The 20,832-nt window shown below is 37.8% G+C and overlaps 1 protein-coding gene across 1 annotated transcript in view; it reads right to left on the bottom strand.

The window, feature by feature from the left end:
• Positions 1 to 20,832, bottom strand: part of LOC122478362 (ankyrin repeat domain-containing protein 26-like) — a 112,489-nt gene that overhangs the window by 3,418 nt on the left and 88,239 nt on the right. Inside the window, exons 22-25 of the mRNA XM_043572004.1 lie at positions 20,406 to 20,499; positions 6,583 to 6,870; positions 5,829 to 6,043; positions 4,354 to 4,582 (exon numbers count right to left, since the gene is read on the bottom strand). Coding sequence (XP_043427939.1) covers positions 4,354 to 4,582; positions 5,829 to 6,043; positions 6,583 to 6,870; positions 20,406 to 20,499 — 826 coding nt within the window. The remainder of the gene's footprint in view (positions 1 to 4,353; positions 4,583 to 5,828; positions 6,044 to 6,582; positions 6,871 to 20,405; positions 20,500 to 20,832) is intronic.

Raw genomic sequence — 20,832 nt, 5'->3', positions numbered from 1 at the left:
ACTGGAATTTGTACCTCTTACTCCCCTTCATCTATTTTGCCCATACCTCTCTACCCACCGCACCTCTAGCAACCACCAATTTGTCCTCTGTAGTTATGATTCTGTTTGTTCACTTGTTTTGTTTTTTTTATATTCCACATGTAAGTGAAATCAGATGTTATTTATTTGTCTTTCTGCGATTTATTTCACCTCGCATAATACCCTCTACGTCTATCAATGTTGTCACAAATGGCAAGATCTCATTCTTTTTGATAGCTGAGCTATATTTCATTGTATACATATTACACATTGTCTTTATCCGTTCATCTCTCCATGGACACTTAGTTTGCTTCCCTATTTTGGTTATCGCAAACAATATTTCCATAAACATAGGGATGCATACAGCTTTTCAAATTAGTGTTTTCATTTTCTTTGGGTAAATACGCAGCAGTGGAATTAATGAATATCTATTTTTAAGTTTTTGAGGAACCATAACACTTTTTTGACAATAGCATTATATTCAGGCCTTATAAAATGAATGGGACAACATGACTATACCAGACTTATAAAACTAATTACTCAATACCAGATGATGGGGGAAGGCTGTATTCAAACAATTTTATATTACCATTAATAAATACGATATAAGATATAAACCACGTTTTTTATATGACGTGACTTAAGGAGCTACCAAGGTAATGTTGCATCTTTTCCCCAAAAGCTCTTTTCCTAAATATTTACCTCTGTGACCTTTATGTTTATATCTAGGTAAAAACTGTGTTTCGATAGTGAAAATAGCTTTCAAGTCCATGAATAAGAACACATGTGTACTTTTGTGTATGCCTTTCCATTGATCAGAAATATAAGAGGGTGAGAAAATTATACACAGAATAACTATATCTCAGCAAATTTTAATTCAAAGAACATTTTTAAAGGATTTTTAATTAGAAGGATTTTCCCATTAACTGTTAACATACAAATATGGCCCATAGAAATCTAAGGTTCGGTTGGGGACACTGCAGGATTGAGGGACAAGGAAGTCACAGGCGTAGTCTCCATCTCTCCTTTAGTTAGACAGCTCTACTTCTCTCTGTTTTACACAATACAGTTTAATGCAAAAAAAAAAAAACTACGTTCTATTGTTTGAAAAAAAATTATTTTGAAGATATAAATGTCACTAATTTAGTCAAAATCCCGAATTTTGCGTAATAGACAAAAAGGGCTCAGAGAGAGTGTACCTTGCCTGAGATCATGAAACCAACTAGATGCAGACCAGGAATACACTTGTGGTCTTACCAAGCCTACAGTTCTATGCCAGTTACTTCCTCATAGTCAGGAAAAATACGTGTATTTTAAGTATAATTCAGAGAAAATGAATACATAAAACTTTGCCATGTGGCTCAGTAATGCTTAGGTATGAGGCACACAATAGTAGCTCTCTAAATTACAAATTTTAAAGTCATGAATGAAAATAAAGGAACAGAAATTATGTTAACTCCTTTTAGTAGCCGTCAATTTTTAAGCACAACTTTTTTAATTTTTTTTTTAAATTTTTTTTAATGTTTATTTATTTTTGAGACAGAGAAAGAGCATGAACGGGGGAGGGTCAGAGAGAGGGAGACACAGAATCTGAAACAGGCTCCAGGCTCTGAGCTGTCAGCACCGAGCCCGATGCGGGGCTCAAACTCACGCACCGCAAGATCATGACCTGAGCCAAAGTCGGCCGTTTAACCGACTGAGGCACCCAGGCACCCCAAGCACAACTTTTTTAAGCCACAGGACAGAGAACTTGAAAGAGAAGATCTTTAGGTGAAGCAAGCAAGCTGAAACTGAGGAAATTCTTCCTGAAAGCATTATTTATTCCTTCCAAAGAAAATTTGTTTTATCAAAATCAATCAACAAATGAGTGAACCCATGGTGTGGTTATTTATAGCAAAATTTAAAACCCAACACAGATTTCTCTTTCCCTTCTAGCATGCTTCTGTCTAACCTCTCATCATTCGTTGTATGTACAAAAGACACACTTCACTTTATTTATAATTTAAATCCAGTCGGAAATTATAGGTGAACCTTCACTTCTCACATGTGGACTTATCTCTGTCTCCCTCCCGAGGGGAAGGGAGACTTACCTAACAGGTGAATTTGGGAGAAGGAGCTAAGCAATGCTTCTGTGTTTCTGGATCTCCTCTTTGAAAAGATGTGCCTGCCCACAGTAACATGAATTTGGGTCTGCTCTCAGCTCTGTGGTAAGCACCCAGCCCCCGGGGTGGGGGTCAAGCATCTGTTTCCTCAATTTACAACTGTGTGGGGAAGTGCCCAATTTGGGAGGAATCCCAAAGTGGCTAACATAACCTAAATCATATCCTCCAGTTTGTTAGTGTTTATTAGTAATAAAGCTACTAAGTTTCTCTCCAACTCCCTGTCTCCTGTGTTCTGAATTTAGAAAGAGAAGAGCAGGGTTACTTGCTGCCTACCCAGTGTCACCTGTCACAGCTCCACCGAGAAAAATGACTAGACAGCACTTACAGAAACATTCTCTTCTTCCTTGACTTCATAATTAATGTACATTGTTCAAAAGCATCGCTCGCTCGAAAGAGAGAAAAAGTTGAAAGGAACCATTTTAGGAACAAACATAGAAAGCCAGACAAACTGAGGACACAGAGGAGTACATTCCAAATGAAAGAACATGACAAAACCTAAGAAAAAAAAAAACTAAGTGAAACAGAGATAAGTAATGTACCTCATAAAGAGTTCAAGGTAACGGTCATAAAGATGCTCAGTGAACTCGGGAGAAGAAAGAATGGATCCAGTGATAACATCAGAAGGAGATAGAAAATATAAAAAAGAACCAACCAGAGCTGAAGGATACAATAACAGAAATGACAAATACACTAGAGGGAATCAACAGCAGATAAGAAGATGCAGAAGAACAGATCAACAATTTGCAAGACAGGGTAGTAGAAATCATTCAAGTGAAAAAACAAAAAGAAAAAAGAATTTTAAAAATGAGGCTAGGTTAAGGGACTTGTGCGACAACATTCAGTGTAATAATACTTGCATTCAAGGGGTTCCAGAAAAAGAAAAGACAAAGGGGCAAAGAACTCATTTGAAGAAATAAAAGCTTCATTTTAAAAATTCAAATATTTGCTTGATTTAGCTATTTGTAAAATGCTCTACAATCACTCATCAAGATATTTTATAAAAATGGAAACAAAGGTGGTATAAGTCAAAAAAAAGGAAAAAGAAAAAAGAGTGACATAAATAAGAAAGCAATTAAAGATGTATTCTCATGTAAGAAAATAGCACCACTTTTAACTTAAAAGAGAAATTAACCTTTTTAGTGTTACAAGTTGATTTAATTCATAAAAAGGACTTACCATGGATTCTTTTTTTTTCTTTTTTTTTAGAGTAGCCTCCATGCTTAGCATAGAGCCCAATGCAGGACTTGAACTCATGACCCTGAGATCAAAACCTGAGCTGAGATCAAGAGTTAGACGCTGAACTGACTGAGCCACCCAGGCACCCTCATGGATTCTTTTAAATAGTAAACATTCATATGTCGTTAAGGGTTTGGAGGATGATCATTCACTGACATACAGGGGCGGACAGACTGGATTATAGCAAAACTTTCAAATGTTAATGAACCACTGCCAACTGAAAATAAGTCTAAGCATCTAAGTGTACCCGTGGTTACCAGGCAATAACATTTACTTTCTAAAATCAAATTTAAATGAAAGCTTTTCAAGAAATTTAAAATGGGTAAGTTTAGTTATATTTACTGAATACAGTTAATGCTAGGTGTCTCTTGTGGCACACCTGGGTGGCTCAGTTGTTTTTAGTGTCCAAATCTTGATTTTGACTCAGGTCATGATCTCATGGTTTTGAGACTGAGCCCCACATTCGGCTCTGTGCTGAGCATGAAACCTGCTTGGGATTCTCTTTCTCCCTCTCCTTTTGCCCCTCCCCGGCATGCACTCACTCATTCTCTCACTGAAACAAAATAAAAATAAGTATCTCTTAGAAATGAGAGATCAAGGGACTAATATATATATATATATATATATATATATATATTAATATATTAATATTATATAATTAACATTATATATTAATGTTAATATTATATTAAATATTATATATTATATATTATAATATATTATATTTTATTATATTAAAATTATATTAATATTATATGAATATATTATATATATTATATATATATATATATAAAATTTACCTCAGTTCTTTCTTAGCACATATAATGCTGACTTTTATCTCGTATGTGCTAGTTACTTAAACAACTCAGAATTTTGCCAAATTAAAAGAACAACATCAGATATCTGAAACCCAAACTAAACAGATAATATAACTAACCTTCCACAAGGAAGCCTCCCTGTCGTCATATGACGGCCGTGGGTTTAAGGTAGGAATCACTAAGTTTCCTCTTGGAGTAAGGTTTCCATTGAGCACTAAATTATTTTCAAAATGTCCACAATAAGGTGGTTCCAGGCCTGGGCTCATAGTAAGGGTCCTGAGTAAAGTTTGGTGCTGCTGTCTCTCCACAAGAAAATTTGTATTGCTCTCTGACAGTCTCTCCTTAGCCCTGTGAAGATTAAAAAACACAAATACATTTTCTTTTTCCCTAAATCATTCCTAAATGACATACATTTTTTTTTTAGGTTTCCATAATAGTAAATAGCATTTGCCATTGAACAGTGTTTTAACACTGAACATGTGACGGAGCACACCTAGTATCTAAAATTATACTTTTAAAATTGTTCTAAAGAAATACTTGTGTTTCCAGGGGCATTCCTAACTAACAATTCAAGTTAGGGAAGGGAGAGAAGTGGCTATCAGTGATGTACATGGGTTAACAAATAATACTTGCTGTCTTCTGGAATGGCTGTACTGACAGGATCCTTTAGGATGCCATTATATATACATACTTATATTTAGTAAACCTGTTTACAGATGTAAAACTAAACCATCCCTCAAAGACATTTTCAAGCGTTTGCTTTCACCACTCTTGTACATTTCACTCATTATCTCAAAGAAACGGAGCATTTGACACTGAGGAATCATTGAGACCAACAATCTCTAGGGGAGATAGTAGATGACAGACGTGTGATCAGAAAGAACTAAAACAGCTACCGAGGCAATTAGCTCATAACAGTTACCAAGGCACTGGAGGCAGAATCTGCCCTTTCTGTCTTCAGTCTTCCACATGCCTCCCTCCCACCATGGTGCTCTTTTAGCCACTTTGGGAATTATACTACCCTTCAGCCCTGTGTGAGTCTTTCTGTATTTCACCTGGATGCCTTTATGTAAAGTAGAAAAAAGCATAAAGGATAGTTTTTCTCAAGGCCCACTCTAGTAATCATACCAAAGGTCACAATCAAGAGAATAAATGTACCAAGCTGCCAGGATGAGTAGTAGTAGTACTTGGCCTTTTAGGTTAAAGATGTAATCTTCCAAAAAGAAACTCACCGACATTTCTATTTAGGGTAATTCTGACAAGCAATTTTATAATAATACGCTTCTAAATGAGAAAGCTTCGAACAATGCACTTAAAGACTAGCAGATCTGATCAATGGAAAATATACGGGGGGGGGGGTGCGGGGGGGGGGGGGGAAGAGGTCCTGTAAAACTGAAAAAAAAGAAGAGGGATGCAAACTGTCCTGGACTAACATTTCAAAGGTAAGTTCACTTAGAAACCTCATTTTCCAAAATAACACGATCTAGTTGGCTTTCACTTCCTACTCATCTCATGATCTTGGCTCCACAGAAATTATGCTTTAGAGGCAAATTAATGAGCTAAATTTCTTGTCTATGATTCTGTTTTGACTTACCTGTTCAGCTTGTTTCTCAAGGACGTTGTAAGTTTTAATTCTTCTAGGTAGAGTTGCCTGTAGGTTTCCAACTCTGTTTTAGTAGAATCTGGAGAAGTCTTCATTGTAGAGACCTGAGATTCCAGATCTTTAATTCTAAGTTCCATTTGATTTCTCATTGAAGCATGGTTATTTTCTCTTAACTGGTCCAAGTTTTGTCGAGCTGCTGCTTGTGCCTAATGAAAAAAAAATTAACACGATAGTTTCAAAATAGGTATAATCTGAATAATTAATTATACCTGTTTCCTTTAGTTCTGAGTCAATGTTTCAGAGAGAAATTTTAAATGAAAAAAAGCTCAAGTGTACAATATCTATCATCAATGTCAACTGAATTAAACATGATTTATAAAATTAAAGTTCAAACATTCCTGTATTAGTATTCACGCAATCTGATAATTCAAATAATAGAATCAATGAGAAAATTTTAAAGGTCAACAATAAACTTAAGAATAATCCAAGTACAGTGCAATTTTGAAATCATAATTTTTCTTTTCCTCTTCATAGTGAGACTAGTTGTTTAAATCATCATTTTTTCTTATCCTCTCGATTTAGTAGGAATAATGATGAAAACTGAAATCTTTAAAGGGTGGAACAAATGCCTCCAGAAATCTACAAACTACCATAAAGCAAGTAGAGGAAACCCCTACAATACATCTATCCAAAATGTAATTTCCAGTAAAATGAGTTAAAGCACATTACAGATCAATCAATTAACCTGTAAAAACAGGTTGACTTCGTGTAATTTTTCTACTATGTCCAGTCGTGCTCTTTCTTCAATCTCCTGTTTATACTGCTCCACTTGACTGCGTTGTACCATATTCATTTCCATAAATTGTTTCAATTTTACTACTTCTTGCTGTAACTTCTTGTTGTTGCTCTCTAGTTTTTCACATTCTTCTTTGAAAGCTTTCATTGATAATGACTCTTGAAGAACTTGATTTTTTGCATCCAGGTGTAGATATTTTGAAGATGTAGTTTCCAGTTCTGTTGTAAGGACATCAGCCTGCATGAATAAAGCACTATAGTTTGGAAGGGAATGAAAAGAGTCTAACTCAAAACTACTATGAACATTTTTTTTTCAGATTTTAAGTAATCTCTACACCCAGTGTGAGGCTCACAATCTCAAGATCAAGAGTAACTGAGCCAGCCAGGCACTCAAATTTTTAAATAAACTCATTTGCAATAAAATGTTACCTGTCTTAGAATGTGGAACCTTAAACAAGTCAGAAAATCAAGAGACACGTTAAAGACATCAGGTGTTACTGAAATAGATCTTTGCTATCATTCTCTTTAGTACACAACATTTGCACTTGATTCTATACTTTTATTTTTTCTATGATTTTTTCATATCTTTCTTTCATAAAATAAGTCCCCTCTTAGGAGAAAGTCTCTTAGCCCTTCCCCCATCTTAACACTCCATAACTTTTAAAGAAGTTTTAGCAATATCGTATTGACTTATGTATGCCCAAGTCAAAAAATACGTCCCAAGATAAGACTCTGGAAATAAGACTCTAATTCATGAATCTATAAGTAAGGCTTCTAATGCCACGGCCTGTTTCTGAACTGCAAATGTTTTATGCTAATTTGAACTGCATTCCCAGGAGAAATGGTTCTCTGGGATGTGTTAAGAAATCACATCTCCCAGTATAAAACTTTAATTGGATGATCCACATACTTTTTTGAGGCTAAAAAAAAAATTTAATTCAATACTGTTATCTTGTAATCCTTTGTTACTTTCTAGAAAATAAGAGATCATACTAAACAAAAACAACCACAACAACAAAACTGGCTGGAGTTTCAGTGATGCTGAGTTGGGAACGACTTCCATCCATTCTATATGATTGGTAAGACAAGGTGAGTGGATGTGGTGGTTTTATAAATTCGTTGATACTTCTGTGAAAATCCCTGCCCTTAAATATATGCTGGCTTCAGTAACTGGTTTCTAGTGAACAGAATATGCAGAACTGCTGTGATTTTTAAGGCCAGCTTAGAAAATGTGATACAGCTCCCATCTGACTTTCTTTCTCTAGGGAAGCTCACCCTTAGAACGCAGCCACCACGTGGCGAGGAATCCCAGGCTACCTAGTGAGTCTTCATGTAGATACTCCAGCTGAGACTAGCCAACGTCCTAGCCAAAGGCCAGCCTCAACAGCCAAACACGTGCATGAACAAGCCTTTAGATGATTCTAGTCTCCAGCTTCCAGTTATGCCAGCTGATGCCAAAAGAAGAAGAAATGAGTTGCCCTACTCTGCTGTGCCTAAAGATTGGTGAACAAGATAAATGCTGTTTTGAACTTCCAGGTGTTGAGGTAGCCTATAATGCAGCAGTAAATTGCTACCACAGATACTGATACTAAAAATGGTGTGCTGCTATTCAAAAAAACCTAAAACTAAACTTCCTTTGAACCAGGAGGTAGGTGGAACCTGGAAAGATGTAGAAAAGCGTAAGAATGAGACCCAAAAAGGGCCTCCACAAGACTCTTAGTGGAAACCTGATGGCCTGTGAAGAGGCTGACAGCAAGGGTTTCTAAGCAAGTGAAGAAAATGACACTGGAGGAAAGGGAAGTCATGCTACAAAATACCTGAAAGTAAAACGGATAGGAAAGAGAAACTAAAGAAAGACTATGCAACTGAAAGGAACCAGGACTTACTGGGTTCAAGTATCTGTTTCTCATTTACAGCCTCTCTACATGTTGAACTGTCAAATAATGCTAAAATAAAGAAATGGCTTTTTGGGTTAAGAGAAACTCCAGGGTGCTACCAGGAAAACAGAAAGATTTAAGGTATGCCTCCAATTTCTTTAAGGATCTTAAGAGTATAAGATTTTTTTTTAAGTGGGTTCCATACCCGACATGGGGCTTAAACTCAGCACCCAGAGATCAAGTGTCACATGCTCTACCAACTGAGCCAGACAGGAGCCCCAAGAGTAGACGAATTTTAAAGGCATTGTCCTATAAGAGCTTCACAGGAAACCTGAAGCGAAAAGCTTATCTCAAAAGGACTTGGGAGGGTCGCTTTGCTAAAACACGGCATGAAATCCAGTAATATTTACAGAAAACTAAAAAAGGTAAGAGATTTATAGTAGCAAACATACTATTTGCTACCTTGGACTAAAAGAGACCAAATAGTGCAAAATGAAAAGAGGCCTTTGGGTCTTACAAGTCCCACAGGGAGGAAGCAGGATGAAAAAACAGCTGCAAATACAGGTCATTCCTTATGAAAAGGAAGGAACCAAGAGCTCAAAGAGTAAAGAAAGGGAAGAGACATGGAGAAAGTATTCCCGTGGTTAGGACTAAGTCCTATCTTAAGAACTGACAACATGCATCAGGCTATATTTCAAAACTCTTGTGGACTAGGGTGCTTCCCATCTTCTTTTTCTGAATGGGTGAGTCCTCAGCAGTTGACTAGAATGTTGCATTTGTGAGTGGTAAATCACTGTCTCTTTCATTCTCAAGTCCTCACATTGAGAACCCTTGCACTGAAGAGGCTATATTTGAGATACCATAACCCAGGCAGCTTATCCCCACTGCACCCGATTAAGATGGTCAGATCTTGGACTCAAGCCCTGAACCTGATGCCATGATAACTGAGACTTGCAGGAGGTATTGGAGGGGGAGGGGAGTGAATGTATTTTTCAGGTGGGAGGAATACAAACATTTGTGGCCAGTGGGTAAAGTATACTGCTTTTTAAAGGTGTCCATAGGTTTTAAATATTAATTCCACTAAAAAAAAAGACCATGGAACAACCTTAGTGACTTGCTCCTAATGAACAGAATATGTGACTATGATCCTGTGTGTATTCCAAGTCTAGGTGACAAAACGCGATTCTGCCTTGCTCTGTATCTCAGGCTGCTAACTTGGAATCTAGCTCCCCGTCTAGTGAGGAAGCCTAGGCCACAAAGAGAGTCTAGGTGTGTCAGTTTAAGTGTTTCTGCTGCCTCCTGAACTGAAGTCCCAGACAACAGCCAGCACCAACCACCAGACGTTAGTGAACAAATCTTCAAATGGATCCAACCCCAAACCTTTCAGTTGCCCCACCTGAAGCTGAGCGGGGCAGAGACTAGCTGTCCTGGCCACACTTTTCCTAACAGATTTGTGAACAAAAGAAATCTAACCTTTGGGGAGTGTGTTAAGAAAAAAACAAAAACGATAAATTGAAATGTGGATTAAAAAAAAGAGATAAGATACATAAACTTGTATAGGAGAAATTGGTCTCCATTAAAGTAGGACGTAATAAATGTTAAGATTAATTTATTAACAACCAATGGTGCTAATGAGAAGAAGCAGATAACTAGAAGCAAGATCTAAGAAGTTTTTCTCTCAGTTTTTCCCCAGCTAGGATCATATTAACTGCTCATTTTCCATATATGGCCTTTATTATGTTGAGGTATGGTTCCTCTAAGCCTACTTTGTTGAAGTTTATATCATGAATGGATGTTATAGTTTGTCAAATTCTTTTTCTGCATCTATTGCAATGATATGACTTTATGCTTTTTTGAAAATTAATAGGAGGTATCACATTCATTGATTTGCAAATATTGAACCACCCCTGCAAACCAGGGATAAATCCCATTTGGTTACAGTGAATGATAGAATGATTTTTTTAATGTTTATTTATTTTGGAGAAGGAGCACAAGCAGGGGAGGGACAGAGAGAGAGGGAAATACAGAATCTGAAATAGGCTCCAGGGTCCAAGCTGTCAACAGAGCCTGACACTGGGCTCAAACCGACGGACCATGAGATCATAACCTGAGCTGAAATTGGATGCTTACCTCACTAAGCCACCCAGCTGCCTCTGCCCCTGGTGAATGATTTTTTAATGTATTGTTGGAATCAGTTTGCTTATTTTGTTGAAGATTTTTGCATGTTCATCAGAGATGCTGGCCTGTAATTCTCTCTGTGGTGTCTTTATCTGGTTTTGGTATCACGGTAAAGCTGGCATAGAATAAATTTGGAAGTTTCCCTTCCTTTTATGTTTTTCTGGAACAATTTGAAAAGGACAGGTTAAATTTTTTTTTTTTTTTGTATTAGCTCTTCTTTACATGTTAAAATTTACGTCTGAATTCATCTGGTCCTAGACTTGTGTTTGTTGAGAGTTTTTTGATTCCTGATTCAGTTTCCTTGCTGGTTATTGATTTTTTTTCAAAGTTTCTATTTCTTCTTGTTTTACTTTGGTAAGTTATATATTTCCAGGAATTTATTCAATTCTTCTAAGTTGTCCAACTTGTTGGCATACATTTTTCCACAATATTCTCTCATAAATGTTTGTATTTCTGTGGTGTTGGTTCTTATTTCTATTCTCATATTTGTGGTTTCATTTATTTTGTTTTTTTCTATTTTCTTGTTGATTACTCTGGCTAACAACTTATCAGTTTTATTAATTTTTACAAAGAACCAGCTCTAGGTTTCATTGATTTGTTCTAGTATTATCTGTTTTTTGTTTGTCTATCATTCATTTCTGCTTTAATTTCTTTTTTTAATTTTATTTTGAGAAAGACCACACATGAGTGGGGGATGGGCAGAGAGAGAGAGTGAGAGAGAGAAGGAAAGAGAGAATCCCAGACAGGTTCCATGCTGCCAGCAGAGAGCCTAACATGGGGCTCGATCTCGCAACTGTGAGATCATGACCTGAGCCAAAATCGAGAGTCAGACACTTAACCAGTTAAGCCACCCAAGGGCCCCCTGCTCTCATCATTATTACTTGCTTTCTTCTGTTGGCTTCAGGCTTCATTTGTTGTTCTTTTTCTAGCTCCTTTAGGTGTAAGGTTAGGTTGTTTGAAATTTTTCTTGCCCCTTGAAGTAGGCTTATATTGCTATGTACTTCCCTCTTAGGACCACTTTTGCAGGATCTCAAAGGTTTCAGACCATTGTTTTTTTTTGTTTTTTTTTTCATTTCCATTTGTATACACGTATTTTTTTTAAGTTTCTTCTTGTATCTCTTGCTTAACCCATTGCAGTGTAGTACCACGTTATTTAACCTGCATGTATTGTTTTTAATAATTAAGGCCTTTTTTTTTTATCCATTCTTGAGAATAGTCCATGTATAGTTGAAAACAACGTGTATTCTGTTTTAAGATGGAACGTTCTGAAAAAAATCTCTTAAATCCAATCTGGTCCACTCTGTCATTCAAAGCCATTGTTTCTTTTTTTTTTTTTATTAAATATATGAAATTTATTGTCAAATTGGTTTCCATACAACACTCAGTGCTCATCTCAACAGGTGCCCTCCTCAATACCCATCACCCACCCTCCACTCCCTCCCACCCCCATCAGCCCTCAGTTTGTTCTCAGTTTTTAAGAGTGTCTTATGCTTTGGCTCTCTTCCACACTAACATCTTTTTTTTTCCTTCCCCTCCCCCATGGATTCCTGTTAAGTTTCTCAGGATCCACATAAGAGTGAACACATATGATATCTGTCTTTCTCGTATGGCTCAAAGCCATTGTTTCTTTGGTGATTTTCTGTTAAGATGTATTTTTTGGTGATTTTTTTGTTAAGATATGTTGATGTAAATGGGGTGTTAAAGTACCCTATTACTGTCTTATTATCAATTAGTTCCTTTATGTTGGTTATTGTTTTATGTACTTGAGTGCTCTCATGGTGGGTGCATAAATATTTACAATTGTTAGATCTTCCTATTGGATTGTACCCTTTATTATGGTACAGTAGCATTCTTTGGCTCTTGCTACAGTCTTTGTTTTTGGTTTATTTATTTCGAGGGAGACAGAGTTGGGGAGGGACATAGAAAGGGGGAGAGAAAATTTCAAGCAGCCTCCATGCTGTCAGCCTGGAACCCAACATGGGGCTCAAAGCCACCAGCATAAGATCATGACCTGAGCCAAGACCTAGTCAGTCGCTCAAATGACTGAGGCACCCAGGTGCCCCACAGTCTTTGTTTTAAGGACTCTTTTGTCTAACAAAAGTATCACTATTTTTTCTTTTAACGTGATAAATTTTTCTCCATCCCCTCGCTTTCATTTTTTTTTAATAGAATTTATTGTCAACTTGGCTAATATACAGTGTGTATAGTGTGCTCTTGGTTTTGGGAGTAGATTCCCGTGGTTCATCACTTATAGACAACACCCAGGGCTCATCCCAAAAAGTGCCCTCCTCAATGCCCACCACCCACTTTCCCTTCTTACCCACCGCCCCCCATCAACCCTCTATTTGTTCTCTACATTCGAGAGTCTCCTAAGGTTTGCCCCTCTCCTTCTCTGTTTGTAACTATTTTTCCCCTTCCCTTCCCCCACGGTCTTCTGTTACATTTCTCAAGTTCCACATAGGAGCAAAAACATATGATATCTGTCTTTCGGTGACTTATTTCATGTAGCATAATACCTTCTAGTTCCATCCATATTGCAAGAGATAGCACGATTTCACTCTTTCTCCTTGCCAGGTAGTATTTCAGTGTATATATAAACCACATCTCTTTATCCATTTATCAGTTGATGGGCATTTAGGCTTTTTCCAGAATTTGGCTATTGTTGAAAGCACTGCTATAGACACTGGAGTACATGTGGCCCTATGAATCAGCACTCCTGTATCCTTTGCATAAATTCCCAGTAGTGCTATTGAGGGGTCGTAGGGTAGTTTGATTTTCAATTGTTTTGAGGAACGTACGCACTGTTTTCCAGAGGGGCTGCACCAGTTTGCATTACCACCAACAGTGCAAGCATCCCCTCACTTTCAATCTGCAGGTGCCTTTATGTCTAAAATGAGGCTTTTACAGGCAGCATACAGATGGGTCTTGTTTTTTAATCCATCCTGTCACCCTAGGTCTTTTGGTTGGAGTGTTTATTCCATTTATATCCAAAGTAATTATTGACAGGTATGTATTTATTGTCATTTTACTACTTGTTTTGTGGTTGTTTCTGGAGATTTTCTCAAATCCTTTATTCTTTTTCTCCCTTTGATGTCTTTCTAATTTGCTTTCATGATATATTTGGATTTCTTTCTCTTTATTCTTTGCATGGTTATTAGTGGGTTTTGGTATATGATAAGCATTAATTTGTATATCACCTCTTCTGCGTGTAGCAGTCTATATTAAGTTGATGGTCACTTAAGTTAGAGCTCATTTTTTTTCTCCTCCCCATGTTTTGATAAGCTATTATATTGTACATCCTTTTTTGGGGAATTCCTTGAAGATTTTTTTTTTTTACAGAAACATACATTTTTTACTGCTTTTACATTTCCTGCCTTTATACTGTCACTTTTGATCTCTCCTTTCCACTCAGAGTCCCCGATAATATTTCTTACAGGCTGATTTAGTGGTCACAAACTCCTTCCATTTTTGTTTGAGAAATTCTTTATCTCTCCTTCTATTATGAATGATAGCCTTACTGGATAGAGTATATTTGGCTGCAGATTCTTCTCATTCAGCACTTTGAATATATCATGCCATTTCCTTCTGCCTTGCAAAGTTTCTGTTGAAAAATCTCCTGCTAGCCTTGTGGGTTTTCCCTTGGAAGTGAATGTCTTATTTTGCTGCTTTTAAGATTTGTAGCAGTGGGGCGCCTTCGTGGCTCAGTCTGTGAAGCATGACTTGATCTTAGCTCAAGTGGTGACCTTGCAGTTCGTGCGTTTAAGCCCTCCAGTGGGCTCTGCGCTGACAGCACAGAGAGTGCCTGGGATTCTCTCTCTCTCTCTCTCTCTCTCTCTCTCTCTCACTCTGTCTCTCTCTCTGCCACTCCCCTGCTTGTGTCTGCGTTTTGTCACGGAAATAAAAAAAAAAAAACAAAAGCAAAAACAAAACACTAAAAAAAAAGATGTTAGCAGTATATTTTGCAAATTTAATTACAATATGTCTTGGGTGTTGATTTTGATGGAAGTTCTCTGTGCCTCCTGGATCTGGATGTCTGTTTTCTTCTCCACATTACGGAATTTTTCAGTTATTGTGTCTTCAAATCAGTTATCTGTCCCCTTCTCTCTGTCTTCTTCTTCTGGGACTCCTATCATATGAATGTTCTTACATTTGACGGAGTCACCGAGTGCCTTAAGTCTATTCTTGCATTGGATAATTCTTCTTTGTCTTCTTCAGCTTCACTGCTTTCCATTACTCTGTCTTCTAGGTCATTAATTTGTTCCTCTGCTTCTTCCAGCTTGCTGTTAATTTTTACTGCACTCTTCATCTCTGATTCTTCAACTCTTTTATGTCTGTGGTAAGGGTCTCTCGGATGTCTTCCATTCTTTTCTCAAGTCCAGTGAATATCCTTATGATCATGGTTTTAAATTCTCCATTAGGCGTGTTATTTACATCTGTCCCATTTAGGTCTCTGGCCACGGCCTTATCCTGTCCTTTCATTTGGGATAAATGCTTCTGTCTTTTCCTTTTGTCTAAGTATCTGCCAGCTTCTGTGTGTTAGAGAAGCCAGTTATGTCACCTGCTCCCGAAAGTAATGGACTTAGGAAAAAGACGTCGTGTAATGCCCAGGGTCTAGCACTTCAGGCAGTGTCACCAGTGTGTGCTGCATGTGTTCTGCTCTTGTGTTCTGGCTATGCTATCCTTTAGGCCAGTCGTCTGCAGAGGCTCTCCTTGCCTGGTCTGGTGAGTGTTTGGTCCCTGGCCTGAATGTAGCGGGTTTTAACTAGGTGTGCTCTGGTCTGCTTATGAAATGAGACCTGTCACCACCTCTACTGGAACTGAGGCCAAGGGAAGCTCTCTGGTTGGGAGATGTGGTGTGGGCAGGCATTTGTCCTGGTCTTCTGGGGGAGGGGTCTGCTGTGCTGGGACTCAAGCAAGAGTGATTGAGAAAGGTAGTTCCACCAGAGTGCAAGGGGGTGGTGTTTGGTGTAAGCAAGTTAGGTAACCAGTGTTAGCAATGCACTGCTTCCTGCAGGTGGCTTTATGTTTGTGGTGAGGGGCAGGAGAAGGAGTTGGTGCCAGCCAGCGGCTTTGTTCCTACAGACAGGTCTCTCTGAACTTTGCCCCTGAGGGACATGCTCTGAGAAGAGCAACTAATCTCCCCACTGTGTGCCCCAGGCACTCTTCAGACCACTGTACCCACGCTATATGCTCCCACGTTGTTTGCCTGCCCTCTGTCCATGAGCAGTGGAGTACCTCAGGGCTCTAAACCAGCTAAATCGGATGCCCTTGAAAACTCCAGACTTTACACACTACTGGTTGCAAGAACTCACGAAATGCAGGCCCTCTTGTTTTCCAAGCCAGTGGCTATGGGGAAATGTTCTCTTTGTGCGTTCCCCTGTGCATTTCTCTCTCTCACCCTTACCCACAACCTCGACTCCCTCCCCTCTGCAGAACCCAGGATCTGTTTCTCTTCTAGACGACATTTCTGCATCAAGGACCTTCTTTGATGTGGCCTCTTCTCTCCCTTTTGTTGTGGAGTTTGTTCTGTCAGTCTTCAGGTCGATTTCTGGGGTTTTTAGGGTGAGCTGATTGTTATCTAGTTGTATTCGTGGGATGAGGCAAGCCTAGAGTCCTCCTACTCCTCTGCCTTCTTCCTGTCTCTAAGATCTTTTTCTAAGATTCCCTTCAATTCCAACAATTCTTACAAGTAGACAGGAATGCCTCTTTAGAATGTCCCCTCAGGTTAAGGTAGAAGCACAGAGACCTACAATTTGAAGCACAATAGTTGAAAAACTAGAAAGAGTCAATTTGATAACCAAAATTGGGCCTTTGGTCTGATTTCAATGAAAGGAAATAGGAAGCTTTGAGTATTTTTTAATCCATTGAATACTCAATCTTCATTCTCCTTTCCTCAGTGAGGAAATAAAGAGAATGTCATGGAATCATTTTTCATCTTTTCAGTAGCAAAACAAATGTATTGTCCTTTAGCACTACTTAAATTAACTCCACATTCTCCTTTACCTTACTTCAACCTTGTTTGTGTGGGAAGGTAAGATCACTTCATCTTTGTGTTGTCCCACAATGCTTCTCCATATCATACAAGTTGGCTTCAAAAGTTTGTTGTCATTCAAATTACCAATCTAGTATTTGTCTCTGATAAATCAACTTAATACTACCGCAATTTGTACAGCTGTATTGTTTTAATGATATAATGTTTATTCCATTAATTATACGCTGAGCTAAAACATATAGCTAAGCATATCTTTCTATTCAAGTGAAAGAAGGGAAACAGGCTGCTGTGTTTTCCAAGAAAGTATGATCTGTGCCAAGCACAGGATTAACACCAGTGTTACACACAAGAACCAGGTCAGAAGAGGATCTCATTGTGAATTGCAAGATGATGGGTTAGCAAGATTGCTTAACAGGAAAGAGGAATAGCCTAGAGTTAATCTTTTCCTTCCTAGATGGTGAAAACTATGGATGAGTCTATGCATTATAATGAGATAATAAAATATAATGAAGTAAATGTTAGTAGACTGAGTCAAAAGATCCTATGGCCAAGATTTGATGGAAATGAAAGTGGGCAGCACTGACTGAGACACTAAAAGTTTGCCTCAACCTCTCAGGTCATGATCCCAGGTCATGGGATCAAGACCCCTGTCAGCCTCCACACTAAGTGTGAAGCCTGCTAAAATTCTCTCGTCTCTCTCTCTCTCTCTCTCTCTCTCTCTCTCTCTCTCTCTCCCTACACACCCCCTCGTCCTGCTTGTGCCCGCTCTAAAAAATATATAAATATAAATAAATAAATTAAACAAATAAATAAATAGAAGTCTGAACACACTAAAGAAAGAGCATTTTATCTTTTTGAGCCTGACTTCACATCGAGTCATGGGGTCAGCAAGGCAAAGGCTGGCAAAAGGGTCCTTCAAGAAACAAAAATCTCTATAGGAGCAAAGTTTAGTTCTACTGCATTGACTTTTTATTATTACATAAGTGACTGGTAATTTGCAAGATAACTAGGAAAAAGTTTTCATAAAATTTGTTATGGTACTGGCATAAGGACAGACATATAGATCAATGTATTAACATTGAGAATCTAAACATAAATTCTCACATTATAGTGAACTGATTTTCCACAAGGGTGACAGACAATTAAATGGAATAAGACTAGCCTTTGTAACAAACGGTACTGGGGCAAATGGATATCCACATGCAAAGCAATAAAATCAGACCTCTACCCCATAGCATATATACAAAATTAACTTAAAATCTAAGAGCTAAAATGATAAAACTCTTAGAAAAAAGCTTATGTGTATATGTTTATGACTGGATTTGACAATGATTTCTTAGACATGACACCAAAAGACAAAAGCAGATTAAGTTTACTTCATCAAAATTAAAAAGTACTATGCTTCAAATATCACCATCAAGAAAGTGAAAGGCAAGTGACTAAACAGGGGAAAATACCTGAAAATCCCATATCTACTAAGGGATTTGCATGTAGGACATTTAAATAACTCTTCCAATAATGAAAAGACAATCCAATATAAAAACGGGCAAAAGAATGGATTAGTTCTTTAAAGACGATACAGAAATGGATAATAATCACGTTAAAAGGGAGATGTTTGGGGTTCCTGGGTGGCTCAGTCAGTTAAGCTTCTGACTTGGGCTCAGGTCACGATCTCACGGTTCGTGGGTTCGAGCCCCGCATTGGGCTCTGTGCTGACAGCTGGGAGGGAGCCTTGAGCCTGTTTCAGATTCTGTGTCTCCCTCTCTCTGACCCTCCCCTGTTCACGCTCTGTCTTCCCTGTCTCAAAAATGAGTAAAACGTTAAAAAAATAAAAAAAGAAGATGTGAGATATATATATATATATATATATATATATATATATATATATTCCATGGAGTATTACTCAGCAATCAAAAAAAAAGGAATCTTGCCATTTGTAACTACGTGTATGGAACTGGAGCGTATTATGCTAAGTGAAATTAGTAGGAGAAAGACAAAAATCATATAACTGCTCTCGTATGAGGACTTTAAGAGACAAAACAGATGAACAAAAGGGAAGGGAAACAAAAATAATATAAAAACAGGGAGGAGGACAAACACAGGAGACTCATAAATATGGAGAAAAAACTGAGGGTTGCTGGAGGGGTTGTGGGAGGGGGGATGTGCTAAATGGGCAAGGGGCATTAAGGAATCTACTCCTGAAATCATTGCTTCACTAAATGCTAACTAATTGGGATGCAAATTAAAAAATATATATAACTAAAGATACAACAAAAAGAGTAACGCCCCCCGCCCCACCAAAAAATTTCTCAACCCAGGAAGCCTCTGGTTGGGGATTCAGGAGATAAGGACCTTCTAGAGAAGGTCAGAGCAATGGACTGAGTTGGCTGAAAGCTATCTAAGTTTTTGTTTCATAGGGAACACCTTAAAGTGGCAGACAATTTCATGCCATAACCTTAATTCCTTTCTATAGGGATACACAGAAAATCCCTCGTTATTCTTTAATAAGCTTCATCAGTTTCGGATATCCTTACAAATTTTAGTTTTTGAGACCTTAAAGATTTCTGTAGGACACAGTAGCAGGACAACGCCTAGCACTCTCATTCATAGAAGACTGATCAACAGAGAGTCATGTTACTCACATGAAAAGTTCCCTGTTACTATGTGACTCATTTATAAGACGTCCAGAAAAGAAAATAATTTTCAATGTCTCTTCAGCCACAAAAAGGACCAGTCAACAGAATGTTCTAATTCCCCTGACGGGTATAGCTGTCTAATGAAACTTGCATGTATATTATATAGCTTTTGCGACTGACAGAAACGAGTTGGTCAGTGTATCTACCTCATTGGTCCCACTTAGGATGTACAATGAGAATCCTACAAAGGAGGGTGAGAGTGGGATGACATTCACTGTTCTGCTTGGAAAACAGTTGGGGTTTCACGACATATGAATAAATGAGAATCCTGAATGGCACATTAGTCTTTTCTGAGATTGAATTGTGAAATCTCTGAAAGGCTGATTAACTCAAGTGAGTGAAAAAAGAAAATGAGTTTCTGAACTTTCAATGGTAGGAGCACTATGTTACTAGGTAAGACCCTGACAGAGCAGCCATTTCTCCTTTTTCACTGGCGTTTCTTTTCCTTTACAAAATCCAACAAAGAGAAAAGTCCATTCCCTTGAGAAGGACGTTTGCATAACGACCTGCTAGTCATTCTTGATGAAGAGAATAAATTGCACACTTGTAATTACAAATTACAACAAATCATCATTAAAATAACCCCTTCTCAAACTCTCACTGAAGGGTTGAGACTACAAGAGAAAGTCAGATTTCAAGATGACATGATCACTCAAAGCGTGCGGAAGTTTGAAACATGCTGAAAAATATTAACAGGGACTCTCACACATCCGTACGCCAACGTTCACAGCAGCATTATTAACAGTAGCCAAAAGGTGGACTAAACCAAATGCTCACTGTGGTATATATAAAATGTTGCTTTTTTAGACTCTCACAATGTTTTTATGAAAATCTCACTATAAACATCATTATGAGTTCAATCAATTTCATCTCTATAGGAAAATTCCATCGCTAGTAGCAAATAGCAACAATATCAACCAAATATTTGGATAAGTGAGCCTTTCCATGTGATCCAAAACATTCTTATGTACTACTCCTAGTGAAATACAGATTCCTTTTCAGTAGGACAGACATTAAGCGACCAACTTACCAAACTTGTCTTTAACAAGTTGCTCGGAAGATTGTGAATGTGGGCCGCTTGTTGTTTGATGGTTTCTTCTGCCCTGGCATTTTGCACTTCTAGCCTAAAATGCAGACCTTAAGATAATTATTCTCACACATAAGTGTAAAACAATACCATATAATATCTGAACAAATGAGGGTCTTACAGAAATTCTTAAAATTGTATCAAGAGGAAGATTTGGGAATTGTGCCATTTTTCTCGTGTTTTGTGGATAAGGTGCAAAATAGAGAGATAATATCCCCAATTTTGCCTTTCAAAATAGCTCAAAGCTGGAATTTGTATCCAGCTTAACAATAATATACTGGCATAACAAGTATATTTCTCGTACTACACTGCTTATCTGCTGTATAAATAAGGTATTTTCTGTGAGGTTTAAATTATACTTTTGCATATG

The sequence above is a fragment of the Prionailurus bengalensis genome, unplaced genomic scaffold (assembly GCF_016509475.1).
Source record: "Prionailurus bengalensis isolate Pbe53 unplaced genomic scaffold, Fcat_Pben_1.1_paternal_pri Un_scaffold_55, whole genome shotgun sequence".
Classification (NCBI taxonomy): domain Eukaryota; kingdom Metazoa; phylum Chordata; class Mammalia; order Carnivora; family Felidae; genus Prionailurus; species Prionailurus bengalensis.
Note: the sequence above shows the minus strand (reverse complement) of the source record. Positions and strands in the feature narration are given on the sequence as shown.